Source organism: Mastomys coucha, unplaced genomic scaffold, assembly GCF_008632895.1.
Source record: "Mastomys coucha isolate ucsf_1 unplaced genomic scaffold, UCSF_Mcou_1 pScaffold3, whole genome shotgun sequence".
NCBI lineage: Eukaryota > Metazoa > Chordata > Mammalia > Rodentia > Muridae > Mastomys > Mastomys coucha.
In genome coordinates this window covers 42,947,390-42,969,028 of record NW_022196909.1, presented here as the reverse complement: position 1 = coordinate 42,969,028, position 21,639 = coordinate 42,947,390, and the positions used below count along the sequence as shown (strand labels likewise).

The window sequence follows — 21,639 nt, the reverse complement described above, 5'->3', positions numbered from 1 at the left end:
CTCTGTGTGACTGTGGACACCTTTCTGAGTGTGTTAGCCATTCTCTGTGTGACTGTGGACACCTTTCTCATGACCCCATGTCCTTACTTTTGAAGCTTAGTAAGCTTACTCTGGGAGTTACAGACAAGGAAGGGGAATGACTAGCTGAAGACTGCTGCTGGACCAGGGTGCAGGTTGTTTTGACCTCTGTGTGATGGATGGGTAGGTGGATGCATGGATGGGTCTGTGGATGGCTAGGTGGAATAGACAGGCTGTGTCGGCAGGTGGATGTGTGGGTGGAAGGATGGATGTGTGAAGCATAGGGACAGACAGACAGACAGATAGATTACTAGATGAATAGATGAACACATGGGTAGAAGAGAAGATGGGTTGATGGATGAATGAAGACAAACAGATGGCTGGAGTGGTGGCTGAGTAGTTAGGAGCACTGGCTGCTCTTGCAGAGGACTTGGGTTTGGTTTTCATCACCAGCACGGCAGCTCACACCTGTCTGTAACTCCACCCCCAAGGGGGAACTGACACCTTTTTCTAGGGACTCCAATCGAAACACACACACACACACACACACACACACACACACACACACGCATAAACACACACACACATGCATAAATAAGAGCTAGGTGCATGGAAGGGCTGTCTAGCTGATGGAACTGTACAAACAGTGATTTCAGCATTTGAGAATGGTACTACACTTATGTGAGGCATTAATGTGGCAGGAAGCTGGCTAAGAGCTCCATACAAATCACTGTTTCTTGGCAGCATTTCTGTAAGTCTAAGAGTAACTCAGATTAGAACTAAGAAAGCAATGTGGAGTGAGCGGGGAAAGAGCCCAGCAGTGCCATGCCGTGTTGTGCTCGTTACAGGAGCCTGCCCAGGACACTGTTGCATGCTGCTGCCTGGGCGAGTCTCCTGGCAGCCTAATTCTCAGACAGACCTGGAAGAGAGGCTCCAAGGCTGTGGAGGGGATGGTCAAGCTGTGAAGGAGCAGCAGACCTGTAGCTTCAGGGGTGTTGTGGGTGTTGCTTGTGCAAACGTGAAGGTGTAGTTTACATTGCTGTATGGTTACACTGATGCAGACCAGCTGGGCATGTAAGCCACGTGTGGATTGGTGGTGGGAACATTGTAAGTTTGAAGCCAACCTGGGCTGCATAGTGAGAGCCTGTCTTGAAAGGAAGAACAAATACCCCAGTTGAAAAGAATTGATTGCCGTGTTCAGCATGCAAAGCACTTGATTTGGGAGTGGGGAGTCGGGAGAATCCATGAGTGTCTGTGAGACACTGTCCAGAGAGTTCTCAAGGCAGCAGAGCACACACTGGAGAGGTCCTGGGCTTCGAAGGTTAAGCCAGCTGCTCCCTGTAGCTTCTGTCTGGGTTGTGGGTAACAGCCTAGTTACTGTGCCAGGAGCTGCGGCATTGGCAGGCAGGAGTGGGAGTGTGTCCTCATATAGAAACCCTGCCCAGGGAATTTATTATCCACATAGAGAGCCAGATGAGGAACCCAGACTTCTGCTCAACCTAGCTACAAGTGGGAGAGCTGATGAGGCTGGAGGCTGTGTTCCTGACCCCTCTCCAGTGAATGCTGTCTGGTGCTCCAGCCTGTGGAACACTGACCGCAGCCACATGGAGTGAATCTGAGTGCGTCAGCGTGGATTTACACACGTGTTTGTGTGCATCAGGTGGATTTACACACATGTGTTTGTCCTCCTGGCTTTTGCTTTTGTGTACAATGATAGAAATCAGAAAAAAAAAAAATTCCACAGGCATGTCTGTTCACCATTTTACTCAGCAGACAGTAAGCAGCTGCTTGTGTTACACATGGAAGTGCCAGCTGATGTCCACACTGCCCCTCATGAGCTTACTGTACACTGCTCAGAGTAGAGAAGGAAGGTAGCAGCAGCCAGGGGGCAGGAGCGCTAGGGCCTCCAGCAGAAGCCTCACTGACCAGGGGACACAGACAGCCTGGGAGAGGCCAAGAGATGAGGCAGCTGTGTGCCTGGGAAAGCAAGAGGCTGGCTCTGAGGTAACCCTGGGACAGGTACCCCTGTGACCAGCTGTGTCCACTGCTGCCGGAAGGCTAGGCCTGGTCTTGTTTTTCCTTCCTCTTTCTGTTCTCCGTCCTCCTGTGTTGACGTGGTGTTGGTGGAGACTTGGTGGTCACTGGCTGAGCCTCTTCCACAGTTTGTCTGCCCTCCAGGACTGATGTGGCTCCAGGAGCTGACTGGTGTCTTTTGGTGGCAGGAGGAGCTTGCCTTTGTCTTTGAGATGCTGCAGCAGTTTGAGGACGCCCTGGTACAGTATGACGAGCTGGATGCCCTCTTCTCACAGTACGTGGTCAACTTCGGAGCTGGGGGTGAGTCCGTGCTTCAGGCGCTACACTTTGTGTTGCTCAGCAGCCTCCCTCTTTTCATTTCAGCCAGCCTGCTTGTTCTACAGTTAATCATTTGTTGTTGTTTTATGCAAATTATAGGGGCTATTCTCATTCCTATTGGAAATAAAAATGAGAGATAATTAAGAATTAGTCACTGTCACTTTAGAAGAATTCTCGAGTAGTGAAAGCATTTACACAGCTCCTTTGGGGTTGTATAGTTCCTGACTGGGACAGTAGATGTCCTTCCCTCCTGTCTGCAGGCCTCAGGATTCCTTCTGGGAGTTCATTTACTGTGCCCCTGATCTTCAGGCGCTTAAATGGTATTTTAAAATTCTTCACTGGGCAATAGTGGTGCACACCTTTGATCACAGCACTTGGGAGGCAGAGGCAGGTGGATTTCTGAGTTCGAGGCTAGCCTGGTCTACAGAGTGAGTTCCAGGACAGCCAGGGCTACACAGAGAAACCCTGTCTGGAAAAAAATAAATAAGTAAAAAAATAAAAAATAAGTAAAATTCTTCTTTTAAAATCACAAAATTTGCCCAATGGAAACACATACAAAGCAAACAATTGGAAGCTGGAGGATTCGTCAGTGGGTAAAGCATTGGCACTAGTCCAGTATGCTCATTTGGTTAAACCTAGGGCCCAACTCTGAATCCCCAGAACTCTTCTAACGGCAGGGCGGGGGGAGTGCTTGCCTATTACCCTTTGGCAGGGTCTCCCTGGTCAGCCATCTTACCTAGTCCCAAAGCTCTGGGTTCAGTGAGAGACCCTACTCTAAGAAAATAAGACAACAACTGAGGAAGATGCCTAGTGTTGATCTCTGGCTTCCACATGTACATGCACATATGTGCACTCACACTACACATAGACACACCAATAAAAGAACATGCACATGTGTACTCACACACAAACAGCTATACATATATAACAATAAAAGAATTGCTGGTCATCCTGTTTTCATTGTTTATTTAGATAGAAATACTATCATATTGTTGAGATTCTTAGAAAAAGTAAGCTATGTGTATGTGTCTGTGTCTCTGTGTGTGCACATATATATACATATACATATACATACCTAGGAAAGGTGGAAAGAAGGCTTTAGATCCCCTGGAGCTGGACTTACAGGTAGTTAGTTATGAGCTAACCTGATGTGGGTGCTGGGAACTGAACTCAGGTCCTCTGCAGAAGCAGCAAGAACTCTTTAACTGCTGCGACACCTCTCCAGGCCCTGACCGAGACACACTTCTCTTCCTTTCTTGTTGGCACTGACATGGGCCCTCTGCACGCTGCCTCTGGAGAGCCTTGCAGATGTCCCTGGTGCTCGACTGTGGGCTGTTTTCTCCTTGCCCGCCCAGTCCCTGAGCTGAGCTAGACATGGTTTTTAAGAGCCTGTCCCTGTGTGTGAAGGAAGCAGCGATGTCCATGGAACTGTAGCACTGCTGAGAGCCTGGAGAACGATGAGTTACTGGGACAGTTGGCATTCCTGGACCTGCCCTAGTGCTGGGATGGGTCTCACTCACTGGCCTCTATAACAGGGTAATCCTTATGTAATAGTTTGGATGTCTGACTCTGCCAGTATCCAGACACCAGTCTATAGCCAAAGTAAAACATTTGCTAGCTAAACTATAGGAGTCAGAAAGGTCTGCTGTTTCTCACATTTATTTCCTTTTAAAGATCTGTTTGTTTTATGTGTATTGGTGTTCTGCCTGCATGGATGTCTGTGTGAGGGTGTCAGATCCCCTGGAACTAGAGTTACAGACAGTTGTAAGCCACCTTGTGAGTGCTGGGAATTGAACCTAGGTTAAGCTGAAGAACAGCCAGTGCTCTTAACTGCCAAGCCATTGTCCCAGCCCCTCACAGTTATTTTTGTTTTATATCCATATAATCCATATAATAGACATATCTTTCTTGAATATAAAAATCTTAAATTTCACACGATTTCTTTTTCCACTCAGGGCTGATAGGGGAAGCCTGAGGAAGTAAAGGCAATACCAGGGTGGTTAGGAAGTCACTGCACTCGCTGACATGGGGCGAGGTGCCCACAGCTCTACGGCCTGTGAGCATCAAAATGGCTGCCTTATTCATTGTATACCTGCACAGGACCTCCTGGGCATGGTGTAATGCTGTGTACAGCCACTGATATCATGATCTAAATGGGTGTGTTTGTGGGAGCCACCCCATCTCAAAGCACTAGCTGACTGGTTGGGCAGTGGCCTATGGTAGGTAGCTGGTTGCAAAGCTGCTTGCTCCTGCGTGAGACCTTGAAGTCCTGGGCAGGAGCTTTCGTTAGGTGAGGTGCCTGCAGTCAGCATCTTTCATGATGTGTGTTTGTTTAGATGGTGCCAACTGGCTGACTTTTTTCTGCCAGCCGGTGAAGAGCTGGAATGGACTGGTGCTCCGCAAGCCCATAGACATGGAGAAGCGTGAGTTGATACAGAAGCAAGAGGCCACTCTGCTGGACCTGCGAAGCTACCTGTTCTCCCGCCAGTGCACCTTGCTCCTCTTCCTACAGAGGCCCTGGGAGGTGGCTCAGCGTGCCCTGGAGCTGCTGCACAGCTGTGTGCAGGAGCTGAAGCTCTTAGAAGTGAGTTGGCTCCTCTTCCCACTCACCCTCTTCTGGGAAGTGTGGGACCTTATGGGTGTGTGAGGAAGCCAGTGAGTGGTGGGTTGAATTCTTATCTGTAGTAATAGAATAATCTTAATCCTGTAGAGACTAATTCACCTAGGGGATGCTGATCTCATCACTGCTTGGAGTCATGCCCACCTGAGTCAGATACTGATCCAGTGACCTCTTCACCTAGGGAATTCACATGTGCATACATAGAATGTCAGATCCACAGCACCATTTCTCAGTGGAAACCTCCAGAGTGTTTTACCCAGAGCCATAGGTATTGTTATATAACCTTCATCATCCACATCCAGGGGCATCCCATGCCCTGCTGCAGGCTTCCAAGGGATAGTTGTTGTGAGGCCCGGACAATATGTGGAGAGTCATGTTACCCTTGCTGTGACCACAACTGACTGAAGCAGCTTAGAGGAAACACTCTTGGCTCACAGCTTTAGAGCTTTTCAGTCTGTCCCGACAATGACAATGGTGTAGGCTCCTCACATCTCAGAGGGTCAGGAAGCAGAGAACAAGCTAGCACTGAGGCCAGTCTGCAACCTTCAAGACTGTCCCCAGTGGCAAGACCCCATCTCCTAAAGGGAACAGTCTCCCACATAGTGCTGCCCCTGGAGGAAAGCTGCAACAGCTCAGCTTCGAGACACAGAGGTAATTTGCTCTGTTAGCTAAAACATTGGTTTGTCAGTATTTCATAATACAGTAACATTTATGTATACCTATAATATTAAATGATAGGCCCAACATGTTTTTGAAATAATCTTAAAAGATTTGTACAACTTGTGGGCATGTGTGAAGAGAGTGCGTGCGTGTGGTTGTGAAGCGGTTGCTTTCCACCTTACTTCTTTACAGCGCTCTCCTGGGCTGGAAGGATAACAGCTTAGGACTTATACTGGCTGCTCTTCTGGAAGACACAAGTTTGATTCTCAGTACCCACATAGTAGCTCTTAACCGTCTATGACTCTGGTCCCAAGAAGTCCGGGGCACTCTTCTGGCCTCATTGAGCATCAGGCACACACACGTAGTTTATAGACATAAATACAGACAGAGCAAAACACTCATTCATATACTGTGGTTAAAAGAATTTTTAAAAAGAAACAAAAAAGACATGGTCTCTCATTGAACTAGAAACTCACCATTTTGTTTAGGGTGGCTGGTTAGTGAGCTCACAGGATCTACCTTGTCTCCATCTACCCCCTCCCATTGCTGAGGTGACATCGTGTGAAGGTGTGCCTGGCTCTGTCTGTGGGTCCTGGGCTTTGGACTCAGGTCCTTTCCCTTGCATTGGAAGTACTCTTGCCTTTGAGCTGTCTCTGTGGCTCCCTCTTTTTTTTAACCTAATTATTTTTACCAAATTATTTTTCTTACCTTAAATATGTTACCAAGTAAGTAGGAGAAATAATCTTCCCCAATGAAACATGATTCTTCTGGACACCTCTGGTGACTTTGGTGGAGAGACTCTGCATTAGTAACTGTACTGTCCTGCTCCAGATGCATGTCTTGTTCCTCCGGGGGGTCTTTCTTTCCTCAGAGTGTAGCAGGGGAGATGGCATGGTAACCTAGGCTCACAGCCTGTAAGGATGAAGAGCCTTCCAGTGAGGTGAGGGTGCTACCATCTCTAGAGGTTGTGTCCTTTTGGAGTCTCAGTGCTGCTCCCTTGGTGTGCTCCTACTTCTAATGAAAGCCTTGAGACTGGGGAGGGAGCTTGTTCTGTGCTCGATGAAAGTAGTGATCTGACCTTTCATGACTGGTCCTGCTGCCATCCAAAGCAATGCCAAGGGCGCTCCTGGTTCTTCCAGCCTCTTGCAGAGTCTTCATTGTCTGGGTCAGGGTATCTGAGGGAAGGCTGTCAGAAGTCTGTCTCATAAGCACGGTGTAACCTACACACAGTGCAGGATTCACTTCTGGTTCGCTTTAACTAGAGCCAAGGAGCTTGTCTGATCAAAACTAAGATATCAGTTGCAGGATGACCCATGTCAGTCATCAATGCTGAACATATTCTGTTCCACTGATTGGGGCAAGGTGTGCCTAAAGTTGACTGTAAAAGGTATGTGCTTTCTTCTGGCTGTCACTAGCTATGGCGGCAATAACTGCTTTTCCCTGCTTACTTTTCTGGATGATGTTCCAAGCATCTCAGATGTTGTCTAGACACAATGGAGTCTATTGTGCATGTTCTAGTGTACATCTGCCTAAGCTACAGCAATTCTTTAATTCCAATACCACTTGATCTGTTGTAAAGCATTCATTCAGCTGTTAATGTTGAATGCCATTGATGTCCTTTTTGAATAGTCTATTGAATTGTTGAGTAGTCTATTTCAAGTGTGACCATACAGTCACGTGAGGTCTAGTTACTCCTCTTGAGATAAATATAGCTAGGCCTCATGCCAGCCCAGGTGATAGTTAGCTTTTCATAGGGGTGTTTTTATGCGTGTGTGCGTGTACGTGTGTACGTGTGTGTGTGTGTGTGTGTGTGTGTGTGTGTGTGTGTGTGTATGAGTATATGAGTTCCGGGAATTGAACCGGGATACTCTGAAAGAGTAGCAAGTGCTTTAACCTCAGAGCCAACTCTCAAGGTCCCATAGGTTTTTATAATAAAATACTAAAATTAGGTAACTGAAAATTGTATACGAGCTAAATCCTTTATAATCCCCGAATACATGACTCAAAGATACGTCTATACATGGATCACTCCTGTCTGTGGCTTGTGACAGGTTACCATTCTGTCGGGTTATGGATCGTGATCACGTTACAGTGTCTGAGAGCTGAAAGCTATGGCCTTGTGCCTACGGCATCCTCATGTGCCTGTACTTATCTCTCACAGGTCTCTGTCCCTCCTGGTGCTCTGGATTGCTGGGTCTTTCTGAGCTGTCTGGAGGTGTTGCAGAGGATAGAAGGTTGCTGTGACCGGGCCCAGATAGACTCCAACATTGCCCACATGGTGGGGCTGTGGAGCTACGCTATGGAAAAGGTACCTGCCACTGGATGAAGGGTCTACCTTGTCTAAGGCTGCCCGTGTGTCAGAAAGCACGGGCTGTTGATTTAGACTACCGTGCATAGTCTCAATGTCCTCACAGTGAGTCTGGGCACAGCCACGGGGTCAGAGATTTTTAGTGCTTGCCACTTCTTCAGCAGATGGCAAGTAAGGCAGTGTCAGGACCGGGACTGGGCAGGGAGGAAGGTACAGTGGGCAGTAGTGTGTGGAGATGCAGGGGTGAGGGAGGAAGGTGTGGTGGGCAGCAGTGTGTGGAGATGCAGGGGTGAAGTAAAAAGGTGCAGTGGGCAGCAGTGTGTGGAGATGCAGGGTGAACCAGTGTGTGCTGCGGGTGAGCTGAAAGGTGGGGAGTGGGTGCACACAGAACAGTAGTCAAAGAGTGGGGCATATTAGCTGCATGGTAGGGAGAGGATTCATGATGTCAGCTTTGTCCCAGAATGAGACACAAGAAAAGTCACACCAGAAAAGGTGTGAGCTCATAGCAATCCATATAATGCAGTGTAAAATTCAGACAGGAATCATTGAGATAAGAAAGCTAAGTTCGTCCACAATGAGCAGGCGTCAGGATTATATATTTACTACATTCATGGGTTGCCTGCTGGTTTACAGCAAATGGACTGAAGTGATGTGTTTCCCTCAACAGCTAAAGTCCTTAGGGTACCTCTGTGGACTTGTGTCAGAAAAAGGGCCCAACTCAGAAGATCTCAACAGGACGGTTGATCTTTTGGCGGGACTAGGAGCCGAGAGACCTGAAACAGGTATGGTTGGAGCTGAAGCACAGTAGAGAATCCCCGAACCCAGAGCTCCCACTGTCAGGTGGAATCAGGGCAAGTGTGTGGATCTGTGTGCGCCCCATTCATAAGTCATTTCCTCATTTGAGGGTTTTGTAGCGGATGCTTCTGAGAAGTCTAATCTCAGAGGACACTTTACAGGAAGTGTGGCTCACACTGCTAAGGCTAGTGTTTATGTGAGTCCCATAAGAGTCCGCTGAGGTCATCACTCTGAAAGAGAGTGTAACTCATATGACCAACCATTCATGCTGCTGAGTAAGGACGCTCACTTGCATTGTCTTTCAGCCAACACAGCTCAGAGTCCTTATAAGAAGCTCCAGGAAGCCCTGTCCTCAGTTGAGGCCTTTGAAAAGCACTACTTGGTGAGTATGGCATCCACAGAGCCATTCCCCTGGCTGACGTTGTTTTCCCACTTGGCCTTTTAAATGGGATGAACTGGTACTTTAGAGCCTATTGTTAGCCTGAGGAGTTTAGCCTGAGGAGTTTATTTGTGTATAAAGACTGGGTAATTGTTCACATGTTCCTTAGTGCCCCCGAGATCATAATTAGGCAAATACCAGCATGGAAATACTTAAAATTTTGTTCAATGTACATTTTCCCCTTTAGGAAATAGAAACTGTAAGAGCAGATCATGAGTACTTTCCATTGTCAAAAGTGCCGATTTGTGCTCGAGCAGAGCTGTTGTGCTTGATCCCAGGGAGCAATGGAAGGAAGGTGCCAGCTCAGTCCCCATACTGGAGTGTATGCAAGTCTGTTATGGTGTGTGTCCCATTTCATAAGCTAGAAGGAAGTGTGCCAGGAAGGTTGTCCTCAAACAGAAGCAGTGAGGGAGCTGTGCAGACCGCACCATGGTGCACCATGGGAGCTCTTGCCTGTCTTTTATCGTGTGCTTCATAACACAGGTGCAAGGTATTGACTTTGTATGGATGCTATGGTGTGTCATGTGACAATTTAAAAGTTGATCCCAAGTGAGAGAAAACTGTTAATCACAGGGTCTCGCTGCAGCTTTGGGTAAAGTAAAATAAAGTGTGCCTTAAGAGTTCAAGTACAGAACCTAGCCCAGACCGTCCACGGGACCGGCTCGCGGCCACAGCCCCCGCCCCCCAGCCCCCCACCCCGTAGTGCTCTTACCTCCACACCTGCCCCATCTGCAGCAGGTGGATGACCGACTGCCAGATCCACACGGAGAGGCGGCACAGACGCTGTGCCCCCGGGGTGGCCGAGCCCCCCCCCACACACACACCTGGGCTGCCACGGGCCGCGCCAAGGCCATAGCCGGCCCCCATCATCGGGGGTCCCCGGCTGCTGAGCCCCTCCACAGCGCCTAGCCCGCCGCCCGTGTAGTCCTGCACGAACCAGCGGAAGCTCAGGCTCTGAACCAGCAGCCAGCAGTGATGGCACCAGCACGAAGAACAGGGTCAGCCCGAAGCAGCCGTAGTCCTCCTTGCGGTAGTAGTCGAGGGCCAGCCACAGCCATAAGGAAGCCATCATCTTGGTTGCTTCTTACCCTTTGGGCCAAGATCAAGTGAAGAAACCAGTTCCTCTGATTCTTTGAATAAGTGGATTCTCAGCATAAGTACAGTGAGAAAAAGGCAGAGAGCAAAATAAACCAGGATGAAAATCAAGACAAGGAAAACCCAGCTGAGAAAATTCTTGCCTACATACTATACAAGAAGGTTGGAAATGTGGCTCAATTGATAGAATGCTTGCCTAGCATGCGTGAAACTGTGAGTTCCATCCCCAGCACTGCAGAAGCCTAGAGTAGTCATGGGAACCTGTAAGTCAGGCCCATGGGAGATGGAGGCAGGAAGGCTCAGAAGTTCAGCGTTGTCCTTGAATACGTAAGGAGTTTAAGGTCAGCCTCAGGCTGGAGAGATGGCTCAGTGGGTAAGAGCACTGACTGCTCTTCCGAAGGTCCTGAGTTCAAATCCCAGCAACCACATGGTGGCTCACAACCATCTGTAACAAGATCTGATGCCCTCTTCTGGGATGTCTGAAGACAGCTACAGTGTAATAATAAATAAATCTTTAAAAAAAAAAAAAAAGAGTTCCAGTAGAGGGCTAGAGGGTGCCCCCCCCCCCCCCCCCCCCCCCCCCCCCCCCCCGTGGGTACAGACAGCACAGCTTACACAAGGCCTGACTTCCTTTCCAGGACATCCCTGCACTGATGTGCACACACCCTCAGCTCCACATGCACATACTTAAAAATAAAATACCTCGTAAAAATAAATTCAGGTAGGTAATTGTGTTTTTTTACTTTCCACAGGACTTGTCCCATGCCACCATCGAGATGTACACAAGTATCGGGCGGATTCGATCGGCCAAGCTTGTTGGAAAAGATCTGGCAGAATTTTACATGTAATTGATGGTGGACTCTGATTTTAAGCATTTCACACACATAATGAGAAGATTTATACATAAAGCTCATGTAAAGTTTGCATATCTTGGTAGATGGGAACAGGTAGAATCCATAGCCACTCATGGTCTTTGAGTTTCTTCAGAACCACATGGGGACTTTTCTGGCTTATTTGGTTTTGGTTTAATGGTTGTTACTGATCTTTGGTCTGCTGTATTTAATTAACTTTAGTGATTCATATTGAGATATACATGCAGAAAACATTCTAATTAACTTTAAGGAACAATTAAAAAGTATCTCAGAGCCTGCCTCCAGGTGGGTAAGCAGTGTTTGGTTCTGTAGACTTTCTCTAGAGTGTGTCTGAGACCCACTGGACACAGGTGTGTGGGGCGAGCTAGGAGCTAGCACGGAAAGCTACTCTAGCATTGGAGGTTGAACGTGGTAAACTGGTCTGCTGAAGAAAAGCAAGCGTGGCCTAGCACAGTGGGATTCAGTTCCGAAGCTCTGCAAAGAGTTGTCCTTTATAAAAGGGAGGGAGCTTGTGCACTGAAGTGTGGACTTAAGGGGATGCTAGCAGATGAGACAAAAGCTGTGTGGACTGCTGCTTAGGGGCTTTTAGATGCCTGCTTGACCCCAGTTTTTCTGGAGCATCCATCCCTCACCTAACTTATGGTGTGAGTGCGGTGGGGGGTGGGGGGAGGGGCTGGAACTGTGAGCAAGTTCAAGGGGTCATGCTCCACTCCCGCAGTCTTCTGGGGCTGTGAGTTTAATGCACTTGACCACTGCAGAATCCAGGGGCACAGAATCCCAGTGCCTGCTGATTAGGCCCTGGAGACCCAACTCACCTTCCCCACATACTAGCTAAATGACAGTTGGCCTTCCTCTTCTTAAGTTTCTCCAGATTCTATAGGCTCACTGGATACTTAGAGTGCTTCCTAGCCCTAAAGGTAGTAAGTGAAGAGGTATGGAAAGTTCGGGGCCCTTTAAAAAACAGGGATTTGCAGAAGAACCAAAAGAATTGAGAAAAACCCATGCATTTTGGTAACTTTAAGTTTTACTTAATTGGAGAACCATTTAATTAAGGATGTATGAACTCTGATTGTGTCTGAAGTAGTGTGAATGGGGATTCCTCCCCAAGGATGCCCTGGAGCCTGGCAGAGTATTGCCTTCTGGTTAGCCCAGCATCCTAGCCTCTGAGGAAAGCGTGGGAGCCCCAGGCTCCGTGAGGGATAGCAGACTCTGGTGAGTTTGTGCTGGAAACTTAACCTAGTTTTATTCTGAGCATCTCTGTGGTTTCCTTGGACCTAGAAAGGCTTTCTTCTGGTATTGCTTGTCGAATCTTTGATACTCTCAGAGTCTGAAACCAGCTTGTATCTGCCTAGTCATAGCTGACCTCACTGATGGACTATAGAGACTGTTGGCATGTCTCAGCTAGTCAGAAGGGCTTCAGACAAGCCCTTCCCTTCTCCCAGGCCAGGCTGTCCCACCTATCAGAAAGAAAATATTCTTATCCACTGACCTGAAGTGTAGCTAGGAAAGGTGAGCGATGTGTCAGATGCCAGGACTGCAGCATGGCGTCACTGTAGTCCACAGCTCAGATGCTGCCCTGGCAGTCTATGGCTTCCTCCTAGGAGGGGTGGGAAGGCCTGTGGGTGGATTATAAAACCATGCAAGTATCATATGGAGATCTGCAGTGCTGGCCTTTGTGAGCCCCAACAAACTTCTATTTGCTAACTTTGCAAGGAGGAAAAGGTCACCACAGAAGGCAGAAATGTATCTTCAGGGAGCTTTGAAAAATTACCTGGCTGAGGGCTGGGCCCTGCCTGTCACACACACAAGGAAGCAGCTAGCGGAGTGCCAAAAACACCTTGGGCAAATGGAAAAGTATCCTTTGAGACCAGTGTCGTCATGAAATGGAAGCAACTGTGGGATTCTATGGTAGTGTTGCCCACAACTGAGTATGCTGGCAGCTCATAGTGTACCTCGGGGTGGGGGTGGGGGGTGTTCTCATGGAGCATAGACCAAGTGTCTTCTCTTTTTTTAAATCTAACTTTGAGTTTCTAATAATATTTAAAAAAACAAAAAACAGGGGGCTGGAGAGATGGCTCAGCAATTAAGAGCACTGACTGCTCTTCAGAAGGTCCTGAGTTCAAATCCCAGCAACCACATGGTGGCTCACAACCATCTGTAATGAGATCTGACTCCCTCTTCTGGTGTGTCTGAAGACAGCTACAGTGTACTTTCATATAATAATAAATAAATCTTTAAAAAAAAAAACCAAAAAACAAAAAAAGGACAGCTCTTCTTTGGGCCGTGCTTTGAAGGTAGGCGAGGACATCTGAAGCCCCTTTGCCCCAGTATCCTCCTCAGGCGATCCTCCCTCCTAGTCCTCCCTCTTGATCCTTAACTCACCCCTTGAGCTACTTGCAGACCAGCAGCCTTCTGGCCAGCGATCACCACCTGACGGAGGAGGAGCGGAAGTACTTCTGCCAGGAGATCCTCGGCTTCGCCAGCCAGCAGGAGGACGACCCAGGTGAGACTGGTGACCAGCCCAGTGTCACAGGAGTGAGGCCGTGCTGCCTGCCTGGGAGACACAGCTGTGGGTCTTTGTCTCTTCATCTCTTTTTCTTTGCTGAACCTGAGTGAAGCTCTGGACTTCACTGAGACAGGTTAGCATGCTTCTGTGAAGTAGAAGAATGCTCCAGACGCCTTCTCACACAGGAGGCAGTCACAGGAACCTGCAGGGCTCTGACACCTAAAGTCCCAGGCTTGGCTCTCTCTGATTGTCTCTGAGTGTTTCCACGAATTGCTGTAATTTTTGTTTTATTTTTTGAGACATGTTCTCACTGTGTGGTCTTGACTAGTCTGAAATTAGCTATGTAGACCCACTTGGTCTTAAATTTGAAATAGTCCTCCTGCATCTGCCTTTCAAGTGCTAAGAATGCATTACAGCACCCATTTTGTGTGTGTGTGTGTGTGTGTGTGTGTAACATCTCTATGTATCTGTGTATCTGTATGTGTGTCTGTGTCTCTGTAACATCTGTATGTATCTGTGTATCTTTGTATGTGTGTCTGTATGTGTGTCTGTGTGTGTGTTTGTGTGTGTGTGTGTAGGCCAGTGTTGAAGTCAGGATGTCTTTCTTAATTACTTCACTTATTTTTGGAGGCAAGGTCTCCCACTGAACCTAGAACTTGTTGTTGTTTCTAAACTTGCTGGCCAGAGAGCTGCTGCAATATCCCTGTCTCTGCTCTCCAGTGCTGCAGTAGCAGATGCGTGCCTCTGCTTGGCTTTTATGTGGATGCTGCAGTTCCAAACTGAGCTATACATGCATGCATGTCAGGTACTTAACCCGTTAAGTCATCTTTCCAGACCCTTATTTTAATGGACTTCAATGAAAAGCCACATATCACTTAATTCTTGGCACATACGTTAAGTTTAGTTATATGTCTCAGTTCTTTTTTGATTTAGAACATTTACTCTCATGTCTCTTTTTTAAGATACTAACACTTTTAAATATAACAGCTTTGCTGAGAAAGAATTTATATTTCATGAATTCCTATTTGAAAAATATAATTCAGTGGCTTTTAGTGTATGCACAGATGTGTGTATCGCCAATACAGTTCATCTGTTACCTAGAACGGAACCCTATACTTGCCTTTCCAGCCCCTGCAGCCAACTCTCTGCTTTCCGTAGACTCCCATTACACAGAGTCTCTTATAACTGGCTTCTTTGACGCCAGTGTTTTCAAGGCTCATGGTATGTGGCATGTGTTGCTACACCATTTCTTTATTTCCAAGACATTTACTGCCAAGACATTGAGCCAGCTGTCATTCAGACCAGTTCACCTTCTGGAATCTGTTCCTGGGTCGCCCCCCACACCCCCGGGAGCCTCCAAGTTACAGACTCTGGAAGGTTAGATTCAGGGTGAGTACTTGGAGGAAGACACTTGATGATTTTTGTGTGGCCAGACAAAACTTACAAAGTTTTGCTCCTTGTATTTAGTTGACTACGAGCCCTTTTAAGAGAAACACCATGTTACTCTCTCCTTTCAGGTTGCCATTATAAAACACTGTGGCAAGAGACGAAACAGGAGGCATTTGTTCTAGAGGCTAGAAGTGCAAGGGCAGTGTCTTAGTTAGGGTTTTATTGCTGTGAACAGACACCGTGACCAAGGCAACTCTTATAAGGACAACTTTTAATAGGGGCTGGCTTACAGGTTCAGAGGTTCAGTCCATTATCATCAAGGCAGGAACATGGCAGCGTCTAGGCAGGCATGGTGCAGGAGGAGCTGAGAGTTCTACATCATCATCTGAAGGCTGCTAGCAGAATACTTATTTCCAGGCAGCTAGGGTGAGGGTCTTAAGGTTCACACTCACAGTGACACACCTACTCCAACAAGGCCACACCTTCTCATAGTGACACTCCCTGAGCCGAGCATAATACAAAGCATCCTAGGCAGGTCCAGTAGAATCCTGTTCTGGCGAGGCTTTTTTCCTTGCTGTGTCCTTACATACAGTGCTGAAGAGACCAAGTACTCAGGATGCTTTCTCCTAAGTGCCACTTGACATCCTTTAGTCTGATTAACCCCCCAAAGACCCGGTGGTGCATGCAGCGAGTTATATATGTCAGTCTGTAGCAGTTGTGAGTGTGACAGCAACTTCTCCACAAGGTTCTGTCACCTTGTGTGATCACAGGCTGCAGAAGTGACTGCCCCACCCACCCCTAGAGCCACCCAATGATGTTCTCAGCGACATCATGTGGTTTGCTTTACAGACACCTCTGCTTGCTGCTGCGGGGGCCATGATGGGAGTGAGGGCATCCCTCCTGCTCATGGGCCCTCTGTGTGAGTGGGGGCTCTGAAGTCATTGGTCCATTCCTTAGGTCAGTTGTGGCAAGTTGGCTTTAATTTATGGTCAGCTGGCTTTTGAATGGGCCCAGAGCCATAGCCATAGCAACAACCTCAGCTTCCCTGCGAAGCTCACTTCCTCTGAGCCCACCCCCAGCCGCCCTTTAGGTCATCAGGACTACTCAGTGGTTCCGAAGCACTGTACCACTCCTAGACTCAGCCAAGGCCCTTGTGGAAGGGAGACACAGGAGGACGCAGAGAACACTGGGTTCTCACCCATCTCCGTGTCTATACAGCCCACCCCACCCACCGTGGGCGTCTTTGTCCTATTTCCAAAGATTGGCAAAGGCCAGGACCACCTTTGGAGCACTTGGCTTCTTTACTGGAGAGTTTCTAGAAGTCGCTTGGAAGGTTACTCAAGTCCCATGTGGAGGACTCCAGGAATCAGACTGCTGGCTAGTCTTAGTTTGAAGTTGAGGGAGCAGTTATTCTGTGTTCCTCCTAAATTTGCCAAAGCAGTTGTGGAAATCATTACTGCGGTTACTCTGCTCACTGTAGAGTTATAGAAATCTTTGGTTAGTCTGCTGTTGTGATAGAAGGAGTGTGGGAGGTTGGGGAGTTTGCACTCTGTCCTGAGTGTCCCTGAGCTGGCAGTACACTGTCTCCCCAGTGCCAGCAGGAGATGTGGTTCAAGCGTGGGACATGGTGTGTGTTTGCAGGTCACAAGGTGGTACTGCCCATGCACTCGTTTGCACGGCTAAAGGATCTCCATTTTGACCCTCCCAATGCTGTGATCCATGCGGGTGGCGTCCTGACTGTGGAGATAACGGTTTGTAGCCAGATGCCTGTCCCTGTCCACGTGGACCAGATTGCTGTCAACGTCCACTTCAGCATCGAAAAAAACAACTACCGGAAGACAGCTGAGTGGCTGACCAAGCACAAGACGTCCAACGGAGTCATCACCTTCCCAGCCGAGGCCTCGCTGTTTCCTTCAGCTCAGAACAGCCTGCCCGCCCTGGAATTGTCGGAGATGTTGGAGAGAAGCCCCTCTGATAACTCGTTGAACACCACAGGCATTATCTGTAGGAACGTCCACATGCTCCTAAGGAGGCAGGAGAGTGGCTCTTCTCTAGAGCCCCCCTCAGGGTTGGCCCTGGAGGATGGGGCCCATGTGCTGAGGTGCAACAGTGTGACTCTGCAGCCAGGTGCCAACAAGATAGCCTTCAAGACCCAGGTATGGGCTAGGCTGGCCTCAGGGTAAGGCGAGAGCCTTAGTTGGTGGAGACAGGGAGGGAGCCCGAGAGTGTTGTGAGGCCCTCTGCTGCTTTTAGAGAACATTCAGCTTTTTACATCTTTTAGAGGTAACACAGCTTTTTACATTTTTTAGAGAGCACACAGCTTTTTACATCTTTTTACACAGTAGTTTGGCTGTTAATAAGTTTTTGAATGAAGCTTTGGTTTGGCTTGGGTTTTATTTCGAGACAGGCTCTTACACTGTAGCCCAAGCTGGCCTGGAATTCACTGTGTAGCCTAGAGAGTAGCCTCAAGCTCCTGACAATCTTCTGCCTCAGCCTCTCAACAGCCATGAGCCACCATCCCCAGCTAGTGAGTGAAGTTTTTATGAAGATCTCTGTTTGGCCTTTCAGTTAGCTTTTTCACTGGCTGTGTTGTTGGGTTCTCTTAGCTGGCTCCTGTGTGTATGAGGAGATTGTGAAAGTGACCTGCTGTCTAAGCTTTCCCATGGGTGGCCCCATGGGTGACTGGCAGCACTGTGCACTTTGCTCGGATGGAGCATACCCTGTTCCTTTAACCTCGTGAGAGGTCAGGGTCTGAGGAAGAGGATATGGTCTTGCCCTAATGGGCCTTGCATCAGCTGAATGCTTCCCTCCCTCTGAGAGTGTACAGAGTGTGTACAGAGTGTACCACGTCCAGGTGCTTACCCTAAGTCTACCTCATCAGAGCCTAGAGCTGAGCCAGAAGCACCTGTCGCTAATTGATAGTTGCGATGCATGCTTTTTATTAGCAGTTGTGTTTGAAGTCTCTTATCGCCAGTAGTTTATGATGTATGTACAACCTTCCATGCTTACTCCCGATAAATAGGGGTGTAGCCTCACTGCCACCTCCTGGTCCCAAGTTGTTCTCAATGACGTTAGCCAAAGTCAGATTTGTCATTTATGCCCTAGTGATGGTAAAGTTCATGTGATTACCTGCCATCCCTCATAACACTTAGATGTCTGGGAAGTCAAATCTTACAGCAATTAAAACGCCTAAAGAGCTTAGAAGACAAGAGAGAAGATAGAGAGCATTGAAGGGTTTTTTTTTTTTAAATGTTTCATGTAGAATACAAAATTGTTGACACATCATTAAAAAATAGGTGTGTGAGCAATTGTAGTTTATAGCAATGGGAAAGTGTATTTTACTTTGATCAAATAAATAATGCTGAAATATTCAATGTGAGAATGGCAGCCTTGGACATACTTCAGTCTTCAAAGTATTAGGTTCTGTGCACCCCTTCTCATCCCTCCTTAGTTAGGGCAGGCAGGCCCTGTCACCTCTTCTCATCCCTCCTTAGTTAGGGCAGGCAGGCCCCATGCTATTTCATGGAACTTAGAATGCAATGCCAAAATTTGCTGTGGCTGAAATTGGCTCACAGAGCTTACGCTTAAGGTTAAGCTTTACAAAATTCAAAATACATGTATCAGAGAACTAAACTTTGGCTGGCTTAAATGATTCTTCTGCAAGGTGTACGGAAATTGGAACAACTGTAGTCTAAGTATTTTTCAAGACAGGTCTTAGCCAAAGCTGAATCTTCTTCAGTCTGTTCATCTATGTTATGTTAAAGGCTAAACTGTTAATAGTGTACTTGCAGTGATTTTGAATAGAGTAATTTAAAATCAGTACTCTTGAGTGTGGCAATTTTAATGAAAAAGATGTAATTTTTGATACCTTTATAAATGAACTCACGTTAGCTTTGAAAAAATATATATATATAAATTTTAAAAAGGGGGGCCTCACAGCAGTGTCTTGGAGCAGCGTATGTGTAGGCACGGTACACAGGACAGGGCTGCAGGAGAGACGGGGAGCATCTGAGTGAGAGGACAGCCGCCTTTACCTTCAGGACTTGTAACACACAGTGTCACCTTTTCAAGTACCTTGTTTTGCCCCTAGGCCAAAGAACCTGGGACATACACGCTGCGGCAGCTCCGGGCCTGTGTGGGCCCGCTGTGCTTCGTCCTTGCACACATCCACCCCATTGTACAGTATGACGTGTACTCTCAGGAGCCTCAGCTGCATGTGGAACCGCTGGCTGGTGAGTGGGACCTGCAGCCATACTGGGAGCCACAGAGGGTTCGAGGGAGGGTCTCATGAACCACTTTGCACAGCTCCTTGCTCCTCTGCTGTCTACCTGCAGGGGATGCTAAGAAAGGGCAGTAGAAGCAGCCTGGAAGCCCCTGGCTGCAGCTTTGTGCATGGGGACACTCATTGTCCTGGGATTGCTGGGCGTCATGCTTAGTGACCGTGGCGTACCTGAAAGTAAGGCACAAAGGCGTTCTGCAGGGAGGTAGACGCAGTGTAGTTCACACAGTGGGCTTGGCTCCACAGCGTGGCCCTAAGAAACCCAGAATTTCTGTCCTGCTGGTAAGCTTTCAAACTAGAAGGAGCAGACATTCACAAGTGACCGCAGCCATGTAGCATGTTCTGGACCGCCAGAGAGGCAAGGTCTCAGACTAGGAACACCTTTATCTGCTGTCTGCTTCCAGAGACAGCATGAAGGCCTGCAGTTTTCTTGTGCACATTCAGACACACAAGTGCACACATGAACCACACACTCCTGTTTTTCCATGCAAGGCTCTGGCGGCCTCAGGAGCCTCACCAGGTGCATATCCTTGATTTCAGCCCCTAGCTGTGAGCCAGGATAAACTTCTTTTATTTAAAACAAAATGAAAAAACACAGAAAGGAAAACTTTTTTTCCAGTTAAATTTCTTTCTACTTCATTTTGCAGCTTCTGTCAGGGCTACCAGCAGGTGCTCTTGGGTATCAGGCCCAGCAGTCTGTCCCCAGGGGCTCTTGCATGGGGGTGCATTAGGGACAGCCTGAGCTCTGCTCCTAGGAAGCCCTAGTCCTCGTGCCCCTCCTTGGCCATGCCATGTCTTGCCTCCCCCTCCTGCCCTTCCTTCTTGCCTCTGGCCTCTCACTTGCTCCCCCTGCCCTGCCATCCTCTGGAGCAGCTCCAGTGCTCACTACCTTACTCTGTCCTGGAGCCACCTGTCTGACTTGATAATTTATGAACACCATAATCTCACTCTGCCAGCCCAGGTGACACTCCTTCCCCTCAGGGTCACAGTGTCCTTGTTCTCAGAGAGGTCCTGCTGGGTCGTGTGGCCCCCTCACACTGAGAGGAAAAGGTGAGGCAGGAGGAAATGGTGCCTAGGGCTAAGAAGCTCTGCAGTAAAGAAAGAAAAGCTTGTTACCTCTCCATGGCTCCCATGGCCGCTCTCTGGGGACAGGATTAGTAATTGCTGTCTTGTTTCATTCAGATAGCCTTTTGGCTGGCATCCCTCAGAAAGTCAAGTTTACTGTCACTACTGGCCACTACACAGTGAAGAACGGAGACAGCCTCCAGCTCAGCAACGTGGAGGCCGTGCTCATCCTGGCTCAGGCGGAGAACAGGGCCGTGGTCTACTCCAACTCAAGGGGTAAGGCAGGCCGAGCATGGAAGGATAACCAGGCGTCTGCCCTGGCGCTTGTCTGACACCTTGTCGTGGCCTCAGAGGTTAGCATTTGTAAGTGGCCGGAGGTAGCATCTGAGTGTGGCTGGTGATGTAACATCTGGGATGTTCCTGAGCATGGTGTGTTCATCAGGTGCCAAGTGCTGCCAGCCTTGCTAGTCGTCTCAGTGCAGGTCCCCAGGTGGATCATGGTCCACAGGGGTGCCTTTCCAGTTCACCCACTTCAGCCACCACTAAAGAGCAAACGCAGATGACCCTTTTAGGTCCCACTCCCTATCCCTCATCTTCCTTTTCCTTGGGGCAGATGTTGGTCTGCAGTGAGATGGAACATGCAGGCATGTGGGACTGCCCCTACCTGTCTGCACTTTGAGCCGTATCTGGTCTGCCAGCCTCTTGTGGATCCCCATCTTGGTTCTTGGATTTTCCTGCCTCTCCCCTAGCACTGTCCTCATTCATGTACTTAGGACAGCAAGAGCTCGGCAGCACCTCTGCTGTCAGGGAACAAGACAAGGAGCTGTGTCTGAGGTGACTCTTTGTCTCCCACAGAAGAGTGCTCCACTGCCCTGCTCCGGATCCAGTCCTCTGACAAGGTCACAAGCATCGCTCTTCCCACTGCACCTGCGTACCACGTGATTGAGTTTGAGCTGGAGGTTCTGTCTTTACCTTCAGCTCCAGTAGCTAGTGGGGACACCAGTATTCCAGAGACACCAGAGCTCCACAGGAAGCAGAAAGATTCTCAGAGAGCTGGCCAATACATGGTCACCACAGATCACAAGGTAGAGAAAGAGTCTTGGGTTGTGTGGTTAGGCAGCAGCCTCTGTCTGTCTGGGTCGGAGGGGCGTGGAATCTATTTCCTGTCCTGTGCACTCATGTGCAATCTTCGGGGCAGCAGCCACCATAGAAGTCAAGGAGGCTCTGACCTCACTGGGGGG

General features: G+C 48.4%; 1 protein-coding gene across 1 annotated transcript in view; it reads left to right on the top strand.

The window, feature by feature from the left end:
- Positions 1-21,639, top strand: part of Trappc10 (trafficking protein particle complex 10) — a 66,173-nt gene that overhangs the window by 30,875 nt on the left and 13,659 nt on the right. Inside the window, exons 6-17 of the mRNA XM_031346815.1 lie at positions 2,241-2,352; positions 4,707-4,954; positions 7,812-7,958; positions 8,626-8,740; positions 9,059-9,135; positions 11,040-11,131; positions 12,873-13,013; positions 13,550-13,662; positions 16,696-17,210; positions 19,145-19,286; positions 20,516-20,674; positions 21,254-21,483. Coding sequence (XP_031202675.1) covers positions 2,241-2,352; positions 4,707-4,954; positions 7,812-7,958; positions 8,626-8,740; positions 9,059-9,135; positions 11,040-11,131; positions 12,873-13,013; positions 13,550-13,662; positions 16,696-17,210; positions 19,145-19,286; positions 20,516-20,674; positions 21,254-21,483 — 2,091 coding nt within the window. The remainder of the gene's footprint in view (positions 1-2,240; positions 2,353-4,706; positions 4,955-7,811; positions 7,959-8,625; positions 8,741-9,058; positions 9,136-11,039; positions 11,132-12,872; positions 13,014-13,549; positions 13,663-16,695; positions 17,211-19,144; positions 19,287-20,515; positions 20,675-21,253; positions 21,484-21,639) is intronic.